This window comes from Scyliorhinus torazame, chromosome 3, assembly GCF_047496885.1.
Source record: "Scyliorhinus torazame isolate Kashiwa2021f chromosome 3, sScyTor2.1, whole genome shotgun sequence".
Lineage (NCBI taxonomy): Eukaryota > Metazoa > Chordata > Chondrichthyes > Carcharhiniformes > Scyliorhinidae > Scyliorhinus > Scyliorhinus torazame.
Genome location: NC_092709.1, coordinates 116,081,722 through 116,105,875, shown reverse-complemented (window position 1 = coordinate 116,105,875; position 24,154 = coordinate 116,081,722). Strand labels below are relative to the sequence as shown.

At 47.9% G+C, this 24,154-nt stretch overlaps 1 protein-coding gene across 2 annotated transcripts in view; it reads left to right on the top strand.

Annotated features, from left to right (window-relative positions):
• Nucleotides 1–8,013: 8,013 nt before the first annotated feature.
• tma16 (translation machinery associated 16 homolog) overlaps nt 8,014–24,154 on the top strand; it is a 54,003-nt gene continuing 37,862 nt past the window's right edge. Inside the window, exons 1-3 of one of the 2 annotated variants that reach the window (XM_072496146.1) lie at nt 8,014–8,184; nt 18,668–18,777; nt 21,923–21,960. In XM_072496146.1, the coding sequence (XP_072352247.1) occupies nt 8,182–8,184; nt 18,668–18,777; nt 21,923–21,960 (151 nt within the window). In that variant the 5' untranslated portion in view covers nt 8,014–8,181. Of the gene's footprint in view, nt 8,185–8,204; nt 8,271–18,667; nt 18,778–21,922; nt 21,961–24,154 lie in introns of those variants that run through there. The other variant, XM_072496147.1, reaches the window with a different exon arrangement.

The window sequence follows — 24,154 nt, the reverse complement described above, 5'->3', positions numbered from 1 at the left end:
GGAGCTGGTCATTGGCTTCAGGAAGAGAAGTATCGTACTCAATGGTGCCAAGGTGGAAATGGTTGACAGCTTCAAATTCCTAGGTGTGCACATCACCAACAATCTGCCCTGGTCTACCCACGTCGATGCCAAGACCAAGAAAGCACAACAGCGCTTATAGTTCCTTAGGAAACTCATCATGTCCACATTGACTCTTTCAAATGCACCATAGAAAGCATCCTATCTGGCTGCATTACAGCCTGGTATGGCAACTGCCCGGCCCAAGACTGTAAAAGAGTCGTTAACTCAGCCAAGTCCATCATGAGAACCTGCCCCCCATCCATTGACTCTGTCTACACCTCCCGTTGCCTTGGGAAAGCGGGCAGCATAATCAAAGACCCCTCTCAGCTGGATTATTCTCCTTCCAACCTCTTCCATCGGGCAGCAGACACAAAAATATGAAAACACGCATGAACAAGTTCAAATACAGCTTCTTCCCCACCGTTACCAAACTCCAAAATGACCCTCTTATGGACTGAACTGATCTCTTTCCACATCTTCTCTACTGAGTAGAACTACACTCTGTATGCTCACCCGATGCCTGTCTCTATGTATTTACATTGTGTATTTATGTATGTCCGTATGTCCTATGTTTTTTCATGTGTTGAACGATTTGTACGCAGAACAATACTTTTCGCTGTACCTCGGTAAATCAAATCAAATGAGTTATGAACTGTGAAGCCAATGAGTGACATGCAGCAGAGAGCAGCTCCTCCAAGTTACTGGGTTACGGGAATAGGGTGTGTCATAATATACATCTATGTATACAATGGAGTGCAGACAGGCAGTGATTGACACACAGGATGACCAGTAAGCACACAGAACAGAGCAGCCAATCACCAGACAGGACACGACCATTATAAAGCCAGAGGGCACCAGTTTTCCCGCTCTCTCGGGACCCGGCCTCTGAGACAGTCAGAGTTAGTGAGCTGGCCAGTGCAAGCACCATGTGGTAGCTAGTAAGTCTGGTTGGGCTCGTATCAGGTCTCCAGTCAAGTCAGCATAGTGTCAACCCACAGTTGAACATGTTTAATAGTTTAGATGTTAAATAAAATAGTGTTGCATCTTATCAACTGTTGGAGGTCTCTCGCTACACTGCATCAAGTGCAGTCCACATCGACGCAGCTTACCCAACACATCATGGTACCAGTGAGTGATGCTGAAACTTGACGGACCTACCTTGAGTGAATTAGCGTTGACCAGCAAACAGACGGACCTACCTTGAGTGAATCAGCGTTGACCAGCAAACAGCCATCCGGTGACATGGAAAACGTTCGCCCTCCTCCGCAGCTCCGCATCGCCGGCAACCTCGGTGCAAATTGGAAGATCTTCAAACAAAAGTTCCAATTCTATCTAGAAGCCACCGACCTTGAGGCCGCATCAGACGCCAGGAAGATCGCACTATTCCTCTCCACAGCCGGGGACCACGCCATCCACATCTACAACTCCCTTACATTCGCTGAAGGCGAAGACAAGACGAAATTTAAAACAGTCCTACTGGTGTTCGACAGCCACTGCGACATTGAGGTACATGAGAGCTTTGAACGGTAAGTTTTCCAGCAGAGGCTTCAGGATAAGGATGAACCTTTTCAATCCTTTCTGACCCATCTCCGCATCCTCGCGCAGTCATGTAACTATGACTCGACCACTGATTCCATGATCCGGAATCAGATCGTTTTCGGGGTCCACTCCGATTCCCTTCGCCAGCAGCTCCTGAAAGTCAAGCAGCTCACCCTCACCATCGCCATCGAAACGTGCGTTCTCCACGAACATGCTAACAATCGGTACTCCCACATCAGGGCGGCAGAAATGGCAAAGTTAACTTCCCTCGAGGCGGAATGGGTGCAGGCCATCACACAAATGCAGGGACTAAGTATCGCCAAGAGTGGCCATTCCGCGCGCTTTTCCTGGGCCCCTGCGCATGCGCGCCACGACCGAGGGGACGGCGAGACCGGCAACCAGACTGCGCAGCTGCGTATGTCATTTGACCGCACTGCGCATGCGCGATGGCGCATGGAACGCGCTGCGTTGGCGTCATGACGTGTCCGAATTGTGGCTCCGCCCATTTAAAGCGGCAATGTCCGGCAAAATCACGACGGTGTCTACAGCGTGGCAAGCTTGGCAACTACACAGCCCTTTGCAGATCTGCTCCACTGCCCAGCATCCAGCGATCCCAGCCACGGCGCAGAAGCATCCGTTCAATACAGCAGGCCATGCCAGACTCCGACCTCGACAGCCCAACAGATCCTGATGCTGCGTGCCTCAAATCTCCATACCGGGTGGGCATCATTACGAAGCATGCACTGCCTTTCTCCAAGACAGCGAAGCACCTCCCGATCCTCAGCTTGGATCCCGACGACGAGTGGTGTGCTGTCCTCACAGTCAACAAGGCTCGCATCCGGTTCAAACTGGACACCGGCGCATCGGCGAACCTTATCTCCAAATCCGATCTCGACACCATCCGCGTCAGACCAATCATTCTTCCACCGGCCTGCCAGCTCCTTGACTACAATGGCAATGCCATAGCTGCCAGTGGCTCATGCCACCTCGGAGTTTCCAATAAGTCATTTAAAGTGACACTGCGATTTGAGATCGTGGGACCTGACAGAGCATCGCTGCTCGGTGCTCGGGCCTGCAAACTCCTGAACTTGGTTCAGCGAGTCCACACCATGGCATCCTCACAGGCGATGGCCTCACCTGATGAGAACTTCCAGGCTGAAATTGATGACATCATCACGCAGTACCACAGCGTGTTCGACGGATGGGCACACTCCCATACCGTCACAAAATCCTGCTCAAACCAAACGCCACCCGTGATCCACGCACCACGTCGGGTGCCGGCACCCCTCAAGGACCGCCTCAAGCAGCAGTTACAGGACCTCCAGGACCAGGGCATCATATCAAAGGTCACAGAATCCACGGACTGGGTCAGCTCCATGAAGTCAAGAAGCTGTCAGGGGAGCTTCGAATCTGCATAGACCCAAGGATTTAAACTGCAACATCATGAGGGAACATTACCCGATACCAAAACGAGAAGAGTTGACCAGCGAGATGGCTCATGCCAAACTCTTTACGAAGCTGGCGCCTCCAAGAAGTTCTGGCAAATACAGCTGGATGCATCCAGTCGCAAGCTGTGCACATTCAATACCCCGTTCGGTCGCTACTGCTACAACTGGATGCCTTTTGGCATCATCTCTGCCTCAGAGGTATTTCACCACATCATGGAACAGATGATGGAGGGTATCGAGGGGGTGCATGTGTATGTTGACGATGTCATAATCTGGTACACAACCCCACAAGAACACATCGATCACCTCAAGCAGGTATTCCACAGAATCCATGGGCATGGCCTCCGACTCAACAGAGCCAAGTGCTCGTTCGGTCAATCAGAAATCAAATTCTTTGGTGACCACATCTCGCAGCAAGGCATGCGGCCAGATGCTGACAAGATCTCGGTGATCAACGTCATGAAGACCCCAGAGGACAAGAAGGCGGTCCTCCGCTTTCTAGTGATGGTCAACTTCCTCGGGAAGTTCATTCCCAACATGGCGGCACACACCACTGCCCTCCGCCATCTCATCAAAATGTCGACGGAATTCCAGTGGCTGTCCGCTCATGAGAACGAATGGCGTGAGCTGAGGGCAAAACTCACCACAGCCCCGGTTCTGGCGTTCTTCGACCCTACCAAAGAGACCAAAATATCCACTGACGCGAGCCAGGACGGTATTGGGGCGGTGCTCCTCCAAAGGGATGACTCCTCTTCATGGGCCCCAGTTGCGTATGCCTCCAGAGCCATGACGCCCACTGAGCAACGGTACGCTCAGATCGAGAAGGAATGCCTGGGCCTCCTAACGGGAATCGACAAATTTCACGACTATGTGTATGGCCTCCCATAATTCACTGTTGAGACGGACCACAGGCCACTAGTCCACATAATCCAGAAGGATTTGGATGACATGACGCCTCGGTTACAACTTCTCAAGCTACGCCGCTATGATTTTGAACTTGTCTACAAGCCAGGCAAAGAACTCATCGTTGCAGATGCCCTTTCCATGTCTAACTCCACACCGTGTGAACAAACTGACTTTGTCTGCCAAATCGATGCGCAGGTGCAATTGTGTGCCTCCAACCTTCCGGCCACTGATGAGCGGGTCATCCAAACTCGTGAGGAAATGGCCAAGGATCCACTGCTACAGCATGTGATGCAGCACCTCACAAATGACTGGCAGAAGGGACAGTGTCCCCAGTTTTACAACTTCAAGGACGACCTGACGGTGGTGGACGGCATCCTCATGAAGCTCGATAAGATTGTGATTCCGCAGAGCATGCGAGCTATGGTGCTCAGCCAACTCCATGAGGGTCACCTGCGGGTCGAGAAATGTCGACGCAGAGCTCGAGAGGCAGTCTATTGGCCGGGCATCAGCCAGGACGTTGCCAACATGGTCCTTAACTGCCCTACATGTCAGAAATTTCAGCCAGTTCAACCCAAAGAAACTCTGCAGCAACATGAGATAATGACCTCCCCATGGTCCAAAGTTGGTGTCGACCTTTTCCATGCCAAGGGGCGTGACTATGTCCTCCTGGCCGACTACTTCTCCAATTATCCTGAAGTGGTGAAACTGTCCGACCTCACGTCGAAGGCGGTGATTAAAGCATGCAAAGAAACGTTTCCCAGACATGGGATACCACTCACGGTGATGAGTGACAACAGTCCCTGTTTTTACAGCCAGAAATGGTCTGATTTTGCCCGCCTATACAACTTTCGTCACGTAATCTCCAGCCCCCACAACCCGCAGTCAAACGGGAAGGCCGAAAAAGGGGTCCATATCGTCAAGAAATTACAATGCAAGGCTGCAGATTCAGGCTCCGACTTCAACTGGCGCTGCTGGCATACAGAGCATCCCCTCTGTCCATTGGGTTGTATCCCGCGCAGATGCTCATGAATCGCACTCTGCGAACCACGGTTCCAGCCATCCATGTTCCAGACCTTGACCACCTCACGGTCATACAAAAGATGCAGCAGTTCGGGCCCAACAGAAATCAGCATACGACGTTCATGCCATGGATCTCCCCGAGCTGGTCCCAACTGATCGTGTTCATATGCAGTTGCCTGACAGCGGCTGGTCCGCCACAGCTGTGGTGGTCAAGCAAGTGGCCCCGAGATCGTTCCTCGTCTGCATGGCTGATGGCTCCTTCCTACGATGCAACAGACGGGCGCTGCGCCGAGCTCCACGCCCGCCACCTAACCATGATGTCCCGCCTCACACAATACTTCCTCCAGACGTGCCCTACCACGAGGCCACCGATCTACCAGCAATCCTGCCGACCTCTGCGACCACCGCATTGGCGGCAATCCCGCCTATCCAAGTGCAGGCGGCCCCCGATCCACCCTTGAGGCGGTCAACCAGAATTCGGCACCCGCCGCAGGGACTAAACGTATAGATTGAACTTTTGCACAACTGTGTTACCTTATCGTTTTGACCTCTGTAAATATCGTTGTTACCATTTCAACTGCCCTATATCTGCACTAGCGACACCTTCCTGTGTACATAAGGTCATTTTAGCACATTCTGCATATAGTCACGCACATATACAAATCCACACGCACACGCACATGCACCTTAATATTTATTATCTCAACACACACAATACAGAACAAAAAAAAGGGGGGAGATGTCATATACATCTATGTATACAATGGAGTGCAGACAGGCAGTGATTGACACACAGGATGACCAGTAAAGACACAGAACAGAGCAGCCAATCACCAGTCAGGACACAACCATTATCAAGCCAGAAGGCACCAGTTTTTCCGCTCTCTCGGGACCCAGCCTCTGAGACAGTCAGAGTTAGTGAGCTGGCCAGTGCAAACACCATGTGGTAGCTAGTAAGTCTGGTTGGGCTAGTATCAGGTCTCCAGTCAAGTCAGCATAGTGTCAACCCACAGTTGAACATGTATAATAGTTTAGATGTTAAATAAAATCGTGTTGCATCTTATCAAGTGTTGGAGGTCTGTCTCTCGCTACACTGCATCAAGTGCAGTCCACATCGACCCAGCCAACCCAACACATCAGGGTGGAGACTTGGGTTTAAGTGGGCGCTCTTTCCAAGGGGCAGTGCAGACTCGTAGGGCCAAATGGTCTCTTTCTGCACTGCAAATTCTATAATTCTAAGTGCAGAGAAGATACAGTGCAGGAATAGTGGTCCCTCCCCAGGTGGCGAGCAGGGTCCGGCCCTCCCCACAAGTTCAAAATGGCTCACCCTCCCTCGGGCAATTTTACCCCCTCCCTGAGAGCATCCACTGGGTCCCACAGCACAGAGAAGGGTCCCTTACCCCGGGGCAGAGTGAACACTTGTCCCGGGGCAGAGTGAACACCTGACCCCGAGGCAGAGTGAACACCTGACCCCGAGGCAGAGTGAACCCTGACCCCGAGGTAGAGTGAACCCCTGTCCCCGGGGCAGAGTGAACCCCTGTCCCCGGGGCAGAGTGAACCCCTGTCCCCGGGGCAGAGTGAACCCCTGTCCCCGGGGCAGAGTGAACCCCTGTCCCCGGGGCAGAGTGAACCCCTGTCCCCGGGGCAGAGTGAACCCCTGTCCCCGGAGCAGAGTGAACCCCTGTCCCCGGGGCAGAGTGAACACCTGTCCCGGGACAGAGTGAACCCTGACCCCGGGACAGAGTGAACCCTGACCCCGGGGCAGAGTGAACCCCTCTCCCCGGGGCAGAGTGAACCCCTGTCCCGGGTCAGAGTGAACCCCTGACCCCGGGGGCAGAATGAACCCCTGACCCCGGGGGCAGAGTGAACCCCTGACCCCGGGGGCAGAGTGAACCCCTGACCCCGGGGGCAGAGTGAACCCCTGTCCCGGGGGCAGAGTGAACCCTGAACCCGGGGGCAGAGTGAACCCCTACCCCTGTCCCCGGGGGCAGAGTGAACCCTGACCCCGGGGCCGAGTGAACCCTGACCCCGAGGCAGAGTGAACCCCTGTCCCGGGACAGAGTGAACCCCTGTCCCGGGACAGAGTGAACCCCTGTCCCGGGACAGAGTGAACCCTGACCACGGGGCAGAGTGAACCCCTGTCCCGGGACGGAGTGAACCCTGACCCCGGGGCAGAGTGAACTCCTGTCCCGGGACAGAGTGAACCCCTGACCCCGGGGGCAGAGTGAACCCCTGACCCCGGGGGCAGAGTGAACCCCTGTCCCGGGGGCAGAGTGAACCCCTGTCCCCGGGGCAGAGTGAACCCCTGTCCCGGGACAGAGTGAACCCTGACCCCGGGGAAGAGTGATCCACTGTCCCGGGGGCAGAGTGAACCCTGACCCCGTGGTAGAGTGAACCCCTGTCCCGGGACAGAGCGAACCCTGACCCCGGGGCAGAGTGAACCACTGTCCCCGGGGCAGAGTGAACCCTGTCCCCGGGGCAGAGTGAACCCCTGTCCCGGGTCAGAGTGAACCCTGACCCCGGGGCAGAGTGAACCACTGTCCCCGGGGCAGAGTGAACCCTGACCGCGTGGTAGAGTGAACCCCTGTCCGGGACAGAGTGAACCCCTGTACCGGGACAGAGTGAACCCTGACCCCGGGGCAGAGTGAACCCCTGTCCTGGGACAGAGTGAACCCTAACCCCGGGGCAGAGTGAACCCCTGTCCTGGGACAGAGTGAACCCTAACCCCGGGGCAGAGTGAACCCCTGTCCCCGGGGGCAGAGTGAACCCCTGTCCCCGGGGGCAGAGTGAACCCCTGTCCCCGGGGGCAGAGTGAACCCCTGTCCCCGGGGGCAGAGTGAACCCCTGTCCCCGGGGGCAGAGTGAACCCCTGTCCCCGGGGGGCAGAGTGAACCCTGACCCCGGGGTAGAGTGAACCCCTGTCCCGGGGCAGTGTGAACCCTGACCCCGGGGCAGAGTGAACCCCTGTCCCTGGGGGGCAGAGTGAACCCTGACCCCGGGGTAGAGTGAACCCCTGACCCCGGGGTAGAGTGAACCCCTGTCCCGGGCCGCGGTCCCGCCTCCTTTCTCTTCCTCTCCTCCCGGAAACTCTGACCGAAAGGGGCGTCGCGTTCGGAAACTCTCTCCCCGTCGCTGTTGTCGGGGGACCGAAAGGGGAAGGGAGCTGCGTCGCGTTCCTTCCGGCGGATGTAAGACGGGAGGCTCCACGATGGTGAGTAAGGGCCTGAGCGGCACGGAGTCCCCGGGACGAGCTTTCTGAACCGGGCCGGACAAGGCGGTAGTCAGACGGCGCAATGAGTGAGGCTTTGACAGATGTGAACCTTCCCCTGCCTGGGGGCTGACGCTCGCAGTGGTGTTGAGGTTATCCAAACCCAGAGTCAGTATTCTCAAACTGGACTGCGGCTCTAGGTTTATAACGTGCTGCATGGACCGGGCGAAGCTGTTGGTGCAACAGAAAGAAACAAACTTTGTTGCAGAAAGCTTTAGCTCCGATGCTAAAAGCGAATAGTTACATTGTGGAATGCTCATGTCTTTAGGCTGGGTGTGGTTTCAGCGCACAAGGAGGCCATTCAGTTCCCTGCCGTCCCTTTGAAAGAGCAATTTAAACTTGTGCCACGACCCCACCTTCTCTCAGCTTTTCCACATTTTTCCTTTTCCGACTGATGCACAATCAATTGCACAAAGACTAAAGTTGGGTACAACTGTGGGGTTTTTTTAATTCAAAAAAATATACTTTATTCATAAAATTTATCATAAGCATTACAGAACATTTCGAGTTGTCTTGACTACATTTCGTCAGAGCTACACATTGCCTTGACTTTCTTCCATTCAATTTTGATATTATGCACATATCACTCTTTACATTACAATTCCTTCTTAAATATTTACAGTGTCATGTTTGTTTTATACATTGGAGTGTTGGTGGCCCAGACCGAGGGGGGTTTACACTGTTACCCGCCCCTTTGGTGTACATTTGCTGGAAAGACCATACACAGTGGTCTTTCCCCATTGCGCCTTGGCGGCAACTGCCCCAAGCTTGAGTGCGTCCCTCAGCACGTAGTCCTGGACCTTGGAATGTGCCAGTCTGCAACACTCGGTCGAGGACAATTCTTTGCACTGGAAGATCAGCAAGTTTCGGGCAGACCAAAGAGCGTCTTTCACCGAGTTGATGACCTTCCAGCAGCAGTTGATATTTGTCTCGGTGTGTGTCCCTGGAAACAGTCCGGAGAGCACAGACCCGTGTCACAGATCTGTTTGGGATAAACCTTGACAAATACCACTGCATCTCTCTCCAGACCTTCTTTGCAAAGGCACATTCCACAAGGAGGTGTGTGACCATCTCATTTCCCCCACAGCCACTCCGAGGGCAGCATGTATTGGTGCAGAGCCTTCGGGTGTGCATGAAGAATCTGACAGGGAGGGCCCTTCTCACCACCAGCCAAGCTAGGTCTTGGTGCTTGTTTGAAAGTTCTGGTGATGAGGCGTTCTGCCAGATGACTGGCAGTCTGCTCCGGGAACCATTCAATGTCCTCCACGGTCTCCTTTTCCCTGAGGGCCTCAAGGACATTACGTGCTGACCACTGCTTCATTGCCTTGTGGTCAAAGGTGGGTACAACTGTGGGTGTATTACAGTCAGATGCATGACCTCCTGCTGCAGCTGGCGAAATGGCAGGGCACTGGAGGTCATACATATTTATACAGTTCTCCGTGGGCGGAGCCAGCCGGCAGGAGCTACCGGCGAACCTGTAGTGCAGGTCCTACCTTACATCCCCTAATACAGTGGTTCACCACATTTACCCCCTGTTAAAAATGAGTCCGGCGGGGGTGACGTGAAACTATATACAATTAGTGCAATTATGTACAGTGGCAGGAAAAAGAAAAGTCCATGTTGACGGTCCGGAATCTGTCAAAGGTTCAGCTGGTTTGGTGCTTTGGTGCTTCGTTGGGAGCGGCGTAACAGTGGCAGCGGTGGTGGAGGTGGCACCGATGGCGGTGGTGGCCGTGCTGATGCTGGCCAGTCATCGGGGAACTCTGGGAGCGTGCCAAAGTCCTCCACCCTCTTGTGTGGAAAAGGGGAGGGAGGGTGGTCTGGTGGGGTCAATATTGGCGGCGCAGTGGGGGGGGGGGGGGGGGCGGGGTGGAACCTGACGGTGCCAGGTCCCTGAGTGAAACAGTATCTTGGCGGCCGTCGGGGAACTCAAAGTAGGCATATTGAAGGTTGGCGTGGAGCAGGTGAACCCTGTCCACCAAGGGGTCCGCCTTGTGGAGTCGGACGTGCCTACGGAGAAGGACCGGTCCTGGAGCAGCGAGCCAAGTCGGGAGCGACACCCCAGATGTGGACTTCCTGGGGAAGGTAAAACACGTTCATGGGGTGTATTATTAGTGGCGGTGCACAGTAGTGACTGGATGGAGTGTAGAGCGTCAGGGAGGATCTCCTGCCAGCAAGAGGCAGGGAGGTTCCTGGACCGTAGGGCCAGCTGGACGGCCCTCCAAACCGTACCATTCTCCCATTCTACTTGCCCGTTTCCCCGGGGGTTGTAGTTGGTAGTCCTGCTGGAGACTATACCCCTGCTGAGCAGGAACTGACGCAGCTCATCGCTCATGAATGAGGATCCCCTGTCTTGTGGATGTAGGTGGGGAAACCGAACAGAATGGTGCTGAGGGCCTTGATGACGGTGGCAGACGGTATATCGGGGCATGGGATGGTGAAGGGGAATCTGGAGTACTCGTCGACCATACTGAGAATGTACGTGTTACGGTCGGTGGAGGGGAGGGGCCCTTTGAAATCCACTCTGAGGCGTTCAAAGGGGCGGGAAGTCTGCACCAGGTGCTGCAGCTGGCGAAATGGTAGGGCACTGGAGGTCATGCATATTTATACAGTTCTCTGTGGGCGGTGCCAGCCGGCAGAAGCTACCGGCGAACCTGTAGTGCAGGTCCTACCTTACATCCCCTAATACAGTGGTTCACCACACAGACAATCCAAATCTCTTTCGAATGTCTTGATTGAACCCACTTCCACCACACTCCAGATGGTGTATTCCAGATTCCAACCACCTGCTGCGTAAAAGGTTTTCCTCATTTCCCCATTTCCAATTTTCTTAAATCTCTGCCCCCATCTTTGCAGTCCTTTAGGGAACAGTTTCTCTTTGTCTATTCTGCCCAGATCCCTCATGATTTTCAAAACCTCTAACAAATCTTTCATCCTTCACCCAGGCAAACTTCTCCAATTCAGGTACATAAGTGAAGTTTGTTTATCTCTGGGACGATTCTATGAATCTTTTCTTGCATTCTTTAATGCCTTCACCTCCTTTGGAGTGTAGTGGCCAAAGCTGAACTTAATACCTCTATTGAACCTGTTCTTTACACACAACATACCCCATTTGTACCCTTTTGAAGTTCTACACTATCCTCCAAGTTTCCACAGTACTTCCAAGTTTCATATCAAATCTGCAAATTTTGAAATTGGGCCTTGTCCATCAAGGACTAGGTGATTAATATGTATCAGGAATAGCAAGGGTCCCAAGGCTGACCACTGGGATACTCCACTATAAATCTTCCTCCAGTCAGTTTGAAAAATAACCATTCAACACTGTTTACTGTCACTCAACAAGTTTTGTACAGAGCTGGTTTGGACTTGATGGGCTGAATGACTGCCACCTGTGCTGTAATGACTTTGACTCTGACATAAATAATAGATTGACTGGTTTATTTAATCGCTACACAATCTATCTGCATCTGAAAATACATCACAGAAAACCTTTAAAGATATTACCTGTTATTAGAGCATGACCATGGCCCACCAGAGGTCAAGGAGGTCCTGTGATACGCTCCCTTCCCAGAGGCCAGTAAACTTTCTGCAAAAGTCACAAGTTGAAGAACTCTGGTTGGCCTTGGAGCTATTGGGACACCAGGTAGCTTTGGAGCTGTTGGGATACCAGGCAGGGAGAGGAGAGGGCCAGTGATCGTTTGGGTGACATACTGAGGTAATACCCAGAATCACAGGAACTAAAGAGTGCTTGAGATGGTGCAGCTGGAGATGCAAGCTTTACTCTTAACAATTGAAGTTCTAGATGTTTCAGTGTGACACGGTGCTGTTTATAAAGACAAGGACACTACAAATATATTCTTGTTAGATTCAATCACAGGTTCTGAGCCCTGCCAACAGTAATCAGAGCTTCAGGGTACAGAAATGTAACTTCCTCTTCCATGCTAGGACTAAAGTATGCTACATTTACCCGATTCCCTCAGCCACACACAAGGCCCCCACACCAATCCTCTCCTCTATATGTTTCCACGGGGCCACCGGCCATTCATTTGCTCCTGGTGCTGCAAACAGTTCTGCTTGTGCTGGTAAAGGGTGATTTGTGATTACCTCATCAAACACAATTAAATCACCATCCCTAGCCCACACTGACTGACATGACAACGCTCCACTCTTATTGGTCAGTGCTTGGATCATCCACACTTTTTAATTTCTTCATGGGATGCGAGCGTCAATAGCAGGGCTATCATTTTATTGCTCATTTCTAAGTGCTCTTGAACTGAGTGGCATGCTAGGCCCTTTCAGAAGGCAAGACTCAACGTCATTGCTGGGGGCCTGGAGTAGGCTAAATCAGAACACGAGTGAACCAGATGGGTTCTCATGACAATTGATAGTTTCATGGTTATCAATACTGAGACTAGCTTTCAATTGCATATTTAAAAAAATGAATTTAATCTAAATACTACCAGATGCCATGGTAGGATTTGAATTCATGTCGCCAGAGCATTCGACTGGGTCTCTGGATTACTAGCCCAGTGACATTATGACTACACTCCCCCTATTAGAGCTATCTGCAGCTTCCTCTTTTTCCTTTCATCATTTTGACTGCCTGTGGGAAAACACCTGATTTTAAACACAAAAGCAGAAAATTCTGGACAATCACAGGCCTGACAGTATCTGGGGAGAGAGAAGGGAGCTAACATTGAGTATTGATGACTGTCAAACCTGCTGTGATTGTCCAGTATTTTCTGGTTTTATTTCAGATTTATTCAGATTTTAGATATCTATCATGAACTGATGAGAGAGACTTAATTTTACTTAGAAATCAAATCGATAAATTTGTCAACAGCCCCATAATACTTCACAAGGGAAGAAAAAAACAACCCGGTGATTTAAAGTGAGATATTTAAACCGTGAATGATAGTATCATGGCATCATTACTGAAACTAGTTTTCAATTTCAGATTTTTAAATTAATATTAATAGAATTTATTATTTGAATTGAACTTTTGCCAGCTGTTGTGGGGGATTTGAAATTCAGTTCCTAGTGCACTAGCCTGGTCACCACCGTCTCCCATAAAATCATGGAAAATTTAAATAGCGATCATTCAGATTTGATCAAAACAACCCCTGGGGTGCACCACCTCTCAAATTTTAGTGGTGTCCTTGTGCTGCAGCCAGTGGCTATTGTCCCTCTTTCAGGCACAATGTTTGGCCATGTTGAAAGATACCTCATTAACTAGCCCTCAACCCACAATTCACCTCGCAGGCTGAGTACTTCACACAAACCTGAAATTTTCATAATTGAAAGCAGGCAGGACATTCCCATGTGGTTGATCAATTGCTGATGGAAAAGGGCTGCATCTACTTTGTGGTCAAATATTGCATTATTTGAAATTGAAAGGTCAATTGATTGGAATTTCATTAGTGCTTTGTGAAACTATTTAGTGACAGGACCAATAACCTGTTTGTATTTGATCCTTGGCTAATCTTGGCATTTTGTTGCCTCCGACTAAACAATGAGAAAGACATTTGTTTTAGGTAGAATGAATCTTTTGCAGCCAATTGATTGTGTCTTGGTGTTAACTCAGTGGGCTAGACAGCTGGTTTGTGACGCAGATAGGCCAGCAGCTCAGGTTCGATTCCTGAACCGGCTGACATTCATAAAGGCCCTGCCCAGCCTTGCCCCTCGCCTGAGGTGTGGTGATCCTCAGGTTAAATCACCACCAGTCAGCTCTCCCCATGGTCATCTGGGATTATGGCGACATTACCTTTTAGTTCTTACATTGTTCATCATGGTGAATGGCGCTAGCCAGCATGCACAGTATTATTAATACATTGTCTTGTAAGTTCTAGGTAATAGATGAACTTAAATTCCAATAGTGCTCATTTGAGAAATAACCATTTAGGCAACAGGAACAGTTTGGTTAAGTAACTTAGGAAATCTTTAAGTTGTACCTACTGAAGACAAGAGAGGGACTTGACTAGTGTACCACAGCTCTTGCTCTCCATTTGGCCTTGGATGTAGGTTGACACTTGATCTCTGTTTTCTCTGCATGACCTCTGCTGCCTTCTGGACAGCAGTCATTTGCTGTGTAACTTTCTTAGTGAAAGTTTCTGCTTATTAACTCATTCCAAGCCACAACCCACAGCATGACCACTGATGTTATTCCATTCTAATTGGCCTAAATGAAGTGAGACTAATTCTTATCTTAGAATTTACAGTGCAGAAGTAGACCATTGAGTCTGCACCGGCCCTTGGAAAGAGCACCCTACTTAAGACCCTTACCTCCACCCTATCCCCTTTATCCCTGTAACTCAATCCGACCTTTTTGGACACCAAGGGCAATTTAGAATGGCCAATCCACCTAACCTACACATCTTTGGACTGTAGGAGGAAACCGGAGCACCCGGAGGAAATCCACGCAGACACTGGGAGAATTTGCAGACTCCACGCAGACAGTGACTTATGGGCTTATGATCAATCCATGATTGGTCTAGGTGGACATGATCAGTTTCTAATTGGTTTTTCGAGAGTAATGGGTCATCAATTGATGCCATTACCCATTGTCCCCTGACTGGCTCTCGAAAGCGTTGTTTGTTTGTGTTACTTCTTGCAAGGATAAAATAATGTTTTGATATCTTGTCAATTTGTTCAGGATAGGGGAAAATATGTTGTCATGTCCCGTGATTGATATCTTGAGCTCAGCATCTCAAACCCTTGTTTAATTGATAATAAATCAGACCCCTATCAGTGAATCTATGTTTTGGACAGCTTATTTCAGGCTTGCTGTTACTTCTCCCTGTTCTTACTTGGAATGAGCTACTTTACCTTTAAAACAAAAAATAGAATAGTAAAGTTGCTCTTAACCTTAAAATTAATAAAGAATTTTACAAAGTACTGATATAATGTATGCAATCAGATGTATAGAATACAAGTGAGAATAGTTTTCATGTCTGCTTTTACTTGAGATAAAACAGTATGCGGTGTCCAAGAACGTGAATTCATTGGATGTCTAATTGATCTATAGGACTTCATTAAAACTGGAGTTATGAATGTGTTTCTGATGAGAGAATTGCTTTGCTACAGTATGTTTTTGTTGTATCTGTCAGTGCTTGGTGTAAGTCACTTAAACTTGCAGAATAATTTTGTAAACCTACAAAGTTACAGAAGTTAGACAAAGTCTATATAAAATACATAACAATGCTTAAAAGTGATTGGTCTGCTAAATATTAAATAGTACATTCAACTAACAGATATTAAAATTTAAAATAACTGCAGTGTTACAAAAGTTAATTACAAACTTGCAAAATCAAAGATGGTGACATGGTGTGAAATGAAGTAACTTTCCCTTAAGTATCATAAGTTGAACTGTACTAATGCACAAGGGTGGCATGGTGGCACAGTGGTTAGCACCCCTGCTTTACAGCGCCAGGGACCCAGGTTCGATTCCAACCTTCGATAATTGTGTGGAGTTTGCGATTTCTCCCTGTGTCTGCGTGGGTTTCCTCCCATAGTCCAAGCATGTGCAGGTTGGGCTGTGTCCAAAAGGTTAGTTGGGGTTGTGGGGAAGGGTAGCGGTGTGGGCCTAGTCAGGGTGCTCTTTCGGAGGGTCGGTACAGACTCGATGGGCCAAATGGCCTCCTTCTGTACTGCAATGATTCTATGATTCTAAGGCTGAACAGAACTGATAATTTTAATTGTGAGGGAGGTAGATAGTTCTGTGCCAGTAATTGGTCAGCCTTGATATTTTGCATCACCGCCTTTAGGTGGAATTTAAAATACAGATGGAGGGTGAGAAGGTAAAATCAAACACTCGTGTTTTGTGCTTAAACAAAGGAGATTACAATGGGATGAGAGAAGAGCTAGCTAAGGTAGACTGGGAGCAAAGACTTTATGGTGAAACAGTTGAGGAACAGTGGAAAACCTTCCAAGCGATTTTTCACAGTTCTCAGCAAAGGTTTATACCAACAAAAAGGAAGGACGGTAGAAAGAGGGAAAATCGACCGTGGATATCTAAGGAAATAAGGGAGAGTATCAAATTGAAGGAAAAAGCATACAAAGTGGCAAAAATTAGTGGGAGACTAGAGGACTGGGAAATCTTTAGGGGGCAACAGAAAGCTACTAAAAAAGCTATAAAGAAGAGTAAGATAGATTATGAGAGTAAACTTGCTCAGAATATAAAAACAGATAGTAAAAGTTTCTACAAATGTATGAAACAAAAAAGAGTGGCTGAGGTAAATATCGGTCCTTTAGAGGATGAGAAGGGAGATTTAATAATGGGAGATGAGGAAATGGCTGAGGAATTGAACAGGTTTTTGGGGTTGGTCTTCACAGTGGAAAACACAAATAACATGCCAGTGACTGATAGAAATGAGGCTTTGACAGGTGAGGACCTTGAGATGATTGTTATCACGAAGTAAGTAGTGATGGGCAAGCTAATGGGGATAAAGGTAGACAAGTCTCCTGGCCCTGATGGAATGCATCCCAGAGTGCTAAAAGAGATGGCTAGGGAAATTGCAAATGCACTAGTGATAATTTACCAAAATTCACTAGACTCTGGGGTGGTCCCGGCGGATTGGAAATTAGCAAACATGACATCACTGTTTAAAAAAGGAGGTAGGCAGAAAGCGGGTAATTATAGGCCAGTGAGCTTAACTTAGGTAGTAGGGAAGATGCTGGAATCTATCATTAAGGAGGAAATAGCGAGGCATCTGGATGGAAATTGTCCCATTGGGCAGACGCAGCATGGGTTCATAAAGGGCAGGTTGTGCCTAACTAATTTAGTGGAATTTTTTGAGGACATTACCAGTGCGGTAGATAACGGGGAGCCAGTGGATGTGGTATATCTGGATTTCTAGAAAGCCTTTGACAAGGTGCCACACAAAAGGTTGCTGCATAAGATAAAGATGCATGGCATTAAGTGGAAAGGAGTAGCATGGTTAGAGGATTGGTTAATTAATAGAAAGCAAAGAGTGAGGATTAATGGGTGTTTCTCTGGTTGGCAATCAGCAGCTAGTGATGTCCCTCAGGGATCAGTGTTGGGCCCACAACTTCACAATTTACATAGATGATTTGGAGTTGGGGACCAAGTGCAATGTGCCAAGTTTGCAGACGACACTAAGATGAGTGGTCAAGCAAAAAGTGCAGAGAATACCGGAAATCTGCAGAGGGATTTGGATAGGTTAAGTGAATGGGCTAGGGTCTGCAAGATGGACTACAATGTTGACAAATGTGAGGTTATCCATTTTGGTAGGAATAACAGCAAAAAGGATTAGTATTTAAATGATAAAATATTAAAACATGCTGCTGTGCAGAGAGACCTGGGTGTGCCAGTGCATGAGTCGCAAAAAGTTGGTTTACAGGTGCAACAGGTGATTAAGAATGCAATTGGAATTTTGTCCTTCATTGCTAGAGAGATGGAGTTTAAGACTAGGGAGGTTATGCTGCAATTGTATAAGGTGTTAATGAGGCCACACCTGGAGTATTGTGTTCAGTTTTGGTCTCCTTACCTGAGAAAGGACGTACTGGCGCTGGAGGGTGTGCAGAGGAGCTTCACTAGGTTAATCCCAGAGCTGAAGGGGTTGGATAATGAGGAGAGGTTGAGTAGACTGGGACTGTACTCGTTGGAATTTAGAAGGATGAGGGGGGATCTTATAGAAACATATCAAATTATGAAGGGAAAAGATAGGATAGATGCGGGGAGGTTGTTTCCACTTGCGGGTGAAAGCAGAACTAGGGAGCATAGCCTCAAAATAAGGGGAAGTAGATTTAGGACTGAGTTTAGGAGGAACTTCTTCACCCAAAGGGTTGTGAATCTATGGAATTCCTTGCCCAGTGAAGCAGTTGAGGCTTCTTCATTAAATGTTTTTAAGATAAAGATAGTTTTTTGAAGAATAAAGCGATTAAGGGTTATGGTGTTCGGGCCGGAAAGTGGAGCCGGAAAGTGGAGCTATTCCACAAAAGATCAGCCATGATCTCATTGAATGGCGGAGCAGGCTCGAGGGGCCAGATGGCCTACTCCTGCTCCTGGTTCTTATGTTCTTAGGCCGTATGTTGTTTGTCTCTTGCCAAGTTTGAGTGTGATGCTATAACCAAGTCATCTGCACAGTCCCAGAATTTAACATTAAGCTATATTGGGTTGACTTGCCTTGATTGTGTGTAAGCTACACAAAAACTGATCATTAAGCATCAATTTCCTTGCAGTCCATACTGCTTTAACAATAAGAGCTTAATTTTGACGAATGTACGGAAAATAAATAGTACAAAACCAACAATTGTCTCGTTCTTTCAGTCCAGAAGACCTAATCTGGATATAAGCTGCTTAGCAGGCTCTTCATCTCGTAAATTGAGGACTCAAAACTAAACACTTGTTCCTGAGCAAGATGAGATATCAGTACCTCTTTTGAAATTTCTTTTTTGTTTTTAATAGCCAAAAGCACCAAAGACTAAGAAAGGTCCGGAGCACAAGGTTATCCACCCATATAGCAGGAAGGCTGCTCAAATGGTGCGTGAGACACACAAGCAAGAAAAGAAAGATAAGTATGTGATTGTGTGCTGTTGCAGTTACCTAAGGCATTGCTATGTGAAACACCAGTGAGCATTCTTTCAATCAAAAACTTTTTTTTCTTGACTTTTTTCCCCATTGTGTGGGACTGTTCAGTCAGCATTGTTTTCCTGTTGGGAATTGGGTGTATTGTCTTAATAGACTTACCAAAGCTGTTGTAGACACTGGGAATGTTCGATTTTTTTCGTATGAAATATTAAACCATTTACTGATGGAAAGTATCTTGTGTTTGGTTACATCAGATGAATATTGTACCAGTTAAAAGATCAAATCTTTGCACTTTCATTCATTTTTTTTGAAAAGCTCAGTAACAGGACTCTCAATGTCTGGGAAATTGTACCTTTGTTGTTCTTTGATTATGCCTTGTGTGTTTGGCTGACTGCCCCTTCAATTTCCTTGACAGTACATTAACCTATGTAAATCTCTGGTACCTTCCCAATCGTCTATCATTTATTTCTCCTCCATAAGCTGCTCACACTTGATTATTTTCCTAAACTGCCATTCCAAACTCATTACCGAGAGAGACCCATACAAGTCGAGGTTATTTGAATACTGTCTACTGCTGTCTCCAAGCAGATTCATGACAATTAGCATATATAGGTGATTGGGTAATTAATAGAAGACAGAGTTGGAATAAGAGGGGCATTTTCAGGATGGTAACCTGTAACTAATGGGGTGCCACAACAGTGCTGGGGCCATGATTATTTATGACGTATATTAATTATTTGGACGAGGGAAGTGAATGCATTCTTGCCAGATTTGAGGGTGACACGTGGCGAGGATGACACAGAGTCTACAAAGTTTAGACCGGTTAAGTGAATGCGCAAAAACTTGACAGATGAAATATCACGGCCGGGATGCTCCAAAACACCGGAGTGTTTCATGCCGGCGTCAACGCCCAGCGATTCAGTGGCCCACAGGGGGCCAGCATGGCGCCAGAGTGCTCCACACTGCTCCGGTGCCGATACACGGCTCTGCACTGCCGGTGCGGGTCCGCGAATGCGCGCGGCGGCCGTTTCCCCGCTGGTGCATGTGCGTGGTAGCTGTTTCCACGCCGGGGCATGCGTGTGGTGGCCGCCTCTGCGCCAGCACCGCGCAACATGGCGTAGCGCCACAGCGCGGAAGAAGGTAGGCCCCTCACGGATCGCGTGCGCCCGCCGATCGGTAGCCCCCAATTGCGGGCCTGGCCGTCATGCAGCCCCCCCCCCAGTAGGATGGCCACCGCGGGTCCGAGCTCCCGCTGGGTGGTACCACATGTGAACCACGATTGCGGAACTCGACTGCGGACAATCGCCGCGGGGGCCCCTTTCAATGGCTCCCAACCGGCGCCGCGTCGACCGCTGCGCACGACTGCCGCTGAGTCTCCGGTCGTCGGAGAATCGCGTCGCGGCATGGCGGGAATTTCCACCGTCACCGGCGATTCTCCGACCCAGCGCGGGCTCGAAGAATCCTGGTCCTGGTATTAGAATGTAAAGTTATGCACTTTGGTAGGATAAAGGAGCTGAATATTATTTAATTGGAGAAAGACTGCAGAAAGCTGCAGCACAGAAGGATTTGGGGGTCCTCGTGCATAAATCAAGAAGCAAGCATGCAAGTTCAGCAGATAATAGGGAAGACAACTGGAATGTTAGCCTTTATTTCACAGAATAGGGAAGTCTTGCTGAAACTATACAAGACGCTAGTTAGACCACACCTGCAATACTGTGAACAGTTTTGGTCCCCATATTTAAGGGAAGATATAATGGCATTGGAGGCAATCCAGAGAAGATTGACCAGGTGGATCCTGGGTACGGAGGAATTTTATTATGAGGAGAGGTTGGGTAGGTTGTGCCTGTACTCATTGGAGTTTAGAAGAATGAGAGACAACCTTATTGAGACGGAGGAGGGGGCTTTTTAGGGTAGATACTGACAGGTTGTTTCCCCTTGTGGGAGAGTCTAGAACCTGAGGGCATAATCTCAGGGTAAGGAGTCACCCATTTAAGACAGAGATAAGGAGGAATGTCTTCTCTCGAAAGGTGGAATCTGTGGAATTTTTTACCACAGAGGGCTGTGGAGGCTGGATAGGTAAGTATGTTCAAGGTTGAGGTAGAAGATTTTTAATCAGGAAGGGAATCATGAGTTATGGGGGTAAGGCAGGATAGTGGAGTTGGGGATTATCATATCTGATCAGCCATGATCTCATTGAATGGCGAATGGCCTACTTCTCTCCTACGGATTATGGTGCTGTTCAAGCGAGTTGTTTTGTCATGGATGGTGTTGAGTTTCTTATCTGATTTTGGAGCCACACTCATCCTGACGGTTGTATTCCATCACACTCCTGTCTTGTACCATCTGCAAGGTAGCACTCTTACTGTGACACAGCCTGTGAGGACCAGCTAATCTCTGACACCTCGCCAATCTGCTTATTCTTCAAGGCTCGTTCTGGACATCCAGCTTTACCAGATTATGGACCACTTATCTTACAGTCACTGTTCACACCTGTAGTTGTTCAATATCAATATGGGTTGAGTAGGAACTCTGGATGATCTTTTGTTCCCTCCAGTCCCACGTGCTGTGTTGAAAACTTACTATAATCTACTGAAATTAGACAAATTAACATAAAATGGGATGTAACCTAGGACCATTCTGATCATTTTGTCTCAATTCCACAGTAGACAGTGTGCCTACCAATCAGGAGAACTGTAATTATTTCTTGATAACCAAGAATCAAGTAATGTTAGGAAATTTTTCTTTGCATAATTGACGTGTTTTAGTTATACACTTAAATGGCAGAACCTTGGATTATTAACAGTATGACATGCTTAACTAATTGTAAATGTTGCTGGGTGTAACTGGTAGTTATGGTTTTTCATTATGTTTGACAAAATTCACAAGTTTGATCTATTTGACCGTAGCACTGTGCTCCAATGACCACCTCCAAACTTTTTTGGCATCATACATTTGAAATTGGAGATAGTGCAGATGCAACATTAGCATTTTTACCCTGCCAATGCTCACAGGTTAACTTGGCCCCAGGGGATTTTGCAAAAGACTTGTAATGCTTCAATTATGTTGTTACAAAATGTTTTTGGAAATAACTAATTTTTCAATATAATATCTTGTTTTTGTTCATCTAACCAGGATAAGGAGTGAAAAGGCTATCCGTCTAAACACATTTGGTGAGTTATAAAATTGTCGGGTCTACTTGGAATTGAAAGTGGGAGATTATTGTAGTATCTGAAGTTGAGGACTTCATCTTTATTGTTCCAGTAAATGTTTTGGTTAAGTCTAGAGAGATCTGTGTTATGTAATGGAAAGTATTCTCGTGTTGGCAGAAACCAGATTTTTGCAGCACAGTACTTGGATCTGCACATTTTTATTTGCTGCGTGAATCTTTAGATACTCCACATTTAGTGCACACATTTTCAAATTCTGAAGCATGAGTTTTGCTCTTGCACCCTGCAGGGCTGTATGTGTGTTCCAATAGCTGATTCTTCTCAAAATGAGCACGTTAGCTTAACTTACACAGTTGCCCACGTGTTTTTCATAACTGATTTACCCATTTTTCCAAGGTACAGTGCTAAATTAAATTTTTCAGAAAGAGGTTGGGTAATTACAAAGTTAGGAATATGAGTGTGGTAATAAGGCTATATTTATGCAGACAGCTAATTAAACAGCTTATGAAGAATTGAGATGCACATTAGATGCATATTATTCAGGTCATAGAGTTATTATCCACAGGAAGTTCACATCTTCTGGCAAGGTTCCTCAGAATTATTTCAGAACAGCACTTGTATCTGTGTATTTTGTGGGTGAGTAAAAAATGTTGACGCTGCCGAGACATGCTCCTCTTTTCCCCAACTCCCTCCCTTGTAAACATTTTAATATGTTGAGAAAAGAGCCATCATGATGATACAAATTATTCATTGTCCAATGGCATGAATGTTTTTTCACAAGCCACACAGCCATTTCCCTTTTCAATTCTTTGACTTCTCAATCGGTACACTGGAATTATCATAGATGTTTCCTTTATTTTTCTTTATTCATTCATTGGATGTGGGCGTCGCTGGCTAGGCCAGCATTTATTGATGAGGATATTACAATCCTGGACTAGACCCCAACGGTGGCTAGGATATTGGACAGAAACCCCAATATTTTATTTTAATTTTGTGAGACTGAGAGGGAAGGATACCTCACTCCAGGAGTAATTTCACACAAACTAGGGATATGGTATATTAAAACAAACTTTACTACTAACACAGTATTAAAATACCTTTAAAATTGTTGCTCTTTCTAGCCTTAGTTTATTAGCTCTGATTATGTTACCTTTGCTCACGAGTCGCCAGGTATCTGATACCGCCACGTGGTTCATGCTCAAGTTATGATTAATAAGCCAGCACACCGCTTAGTAAGATTGAAATCAACGGTCATTTATTATATACAACAATTAATGCTTACACAATAATCCTATCTATATCGAAACCTACCACTACTGGCTAATACTTAACTTTAGGAAGGGCCCACCAGGTTAGGGAAACGAATGGCTTATTAAATTGGATCTGGCCTGCGGGATTCAAAAAGGCTGATACGGTTCGATGGTTAGGAATCTCTATCGGGTAGCGATCGCTGGAGTCAAACTTACGGTTCTTTGCTGAAGGTTCTTGCGAAGGCTGCGAGCAGGTGAAGAAGGGAGAGAGAGAGCGGTCTGAACTTGGCCCCTCACTTTATAGGGCCCAGGGGCTTCCCGCCTCTCGGGGCAGCCCTTGACCCTGAGTCCCAAACGATTGGACTTGTTCCCAATCACTGGGTTCGATATGTCCAATAACGGGGCGATTCCTCGATCGGGGGGTGGTCGTTCACCTGTCTTTGTTTCGGCCACTGCAGGCGCCGACAGGTCTGGCCCGGCATTCAATTGCTAATATGTTGCAATTGTTCCCGGGGATAGCCGATTAAACTGCAGATGTCTGGGTTGATGTGCTGCTAATAGTCTTGAGTAGCGATCTGGGCCGACGTCCCCAGAGCCGAATACGCTATTCTGTCTGCAGCTGTCCGTTTGTGTCCTGTTGGCTGCTTTTCCCATCAGCCTTTTCGGTTAGCCATTTTAAATCGGGTTTTTGCCAAATTAATAGTGAATCAGCCATTTTAGGTGGCTACAACATCACACAAGAAATTAGATTACAATTATCCCTTAAACCATGCTAATCAGTACAATAACACAATAATCCTTAACTGCTATCTTTATTTCCAAGAAACTTCAGAGAGTCGTGAACACAGCCCAGTCCATCACACAAACCTGCCTCCCATCCATTGACTACACCTCCTCCTGCCTTGGGAAAGCGGGCAGCATTAGAAAGACGGAGGTTGAGGGGTGAT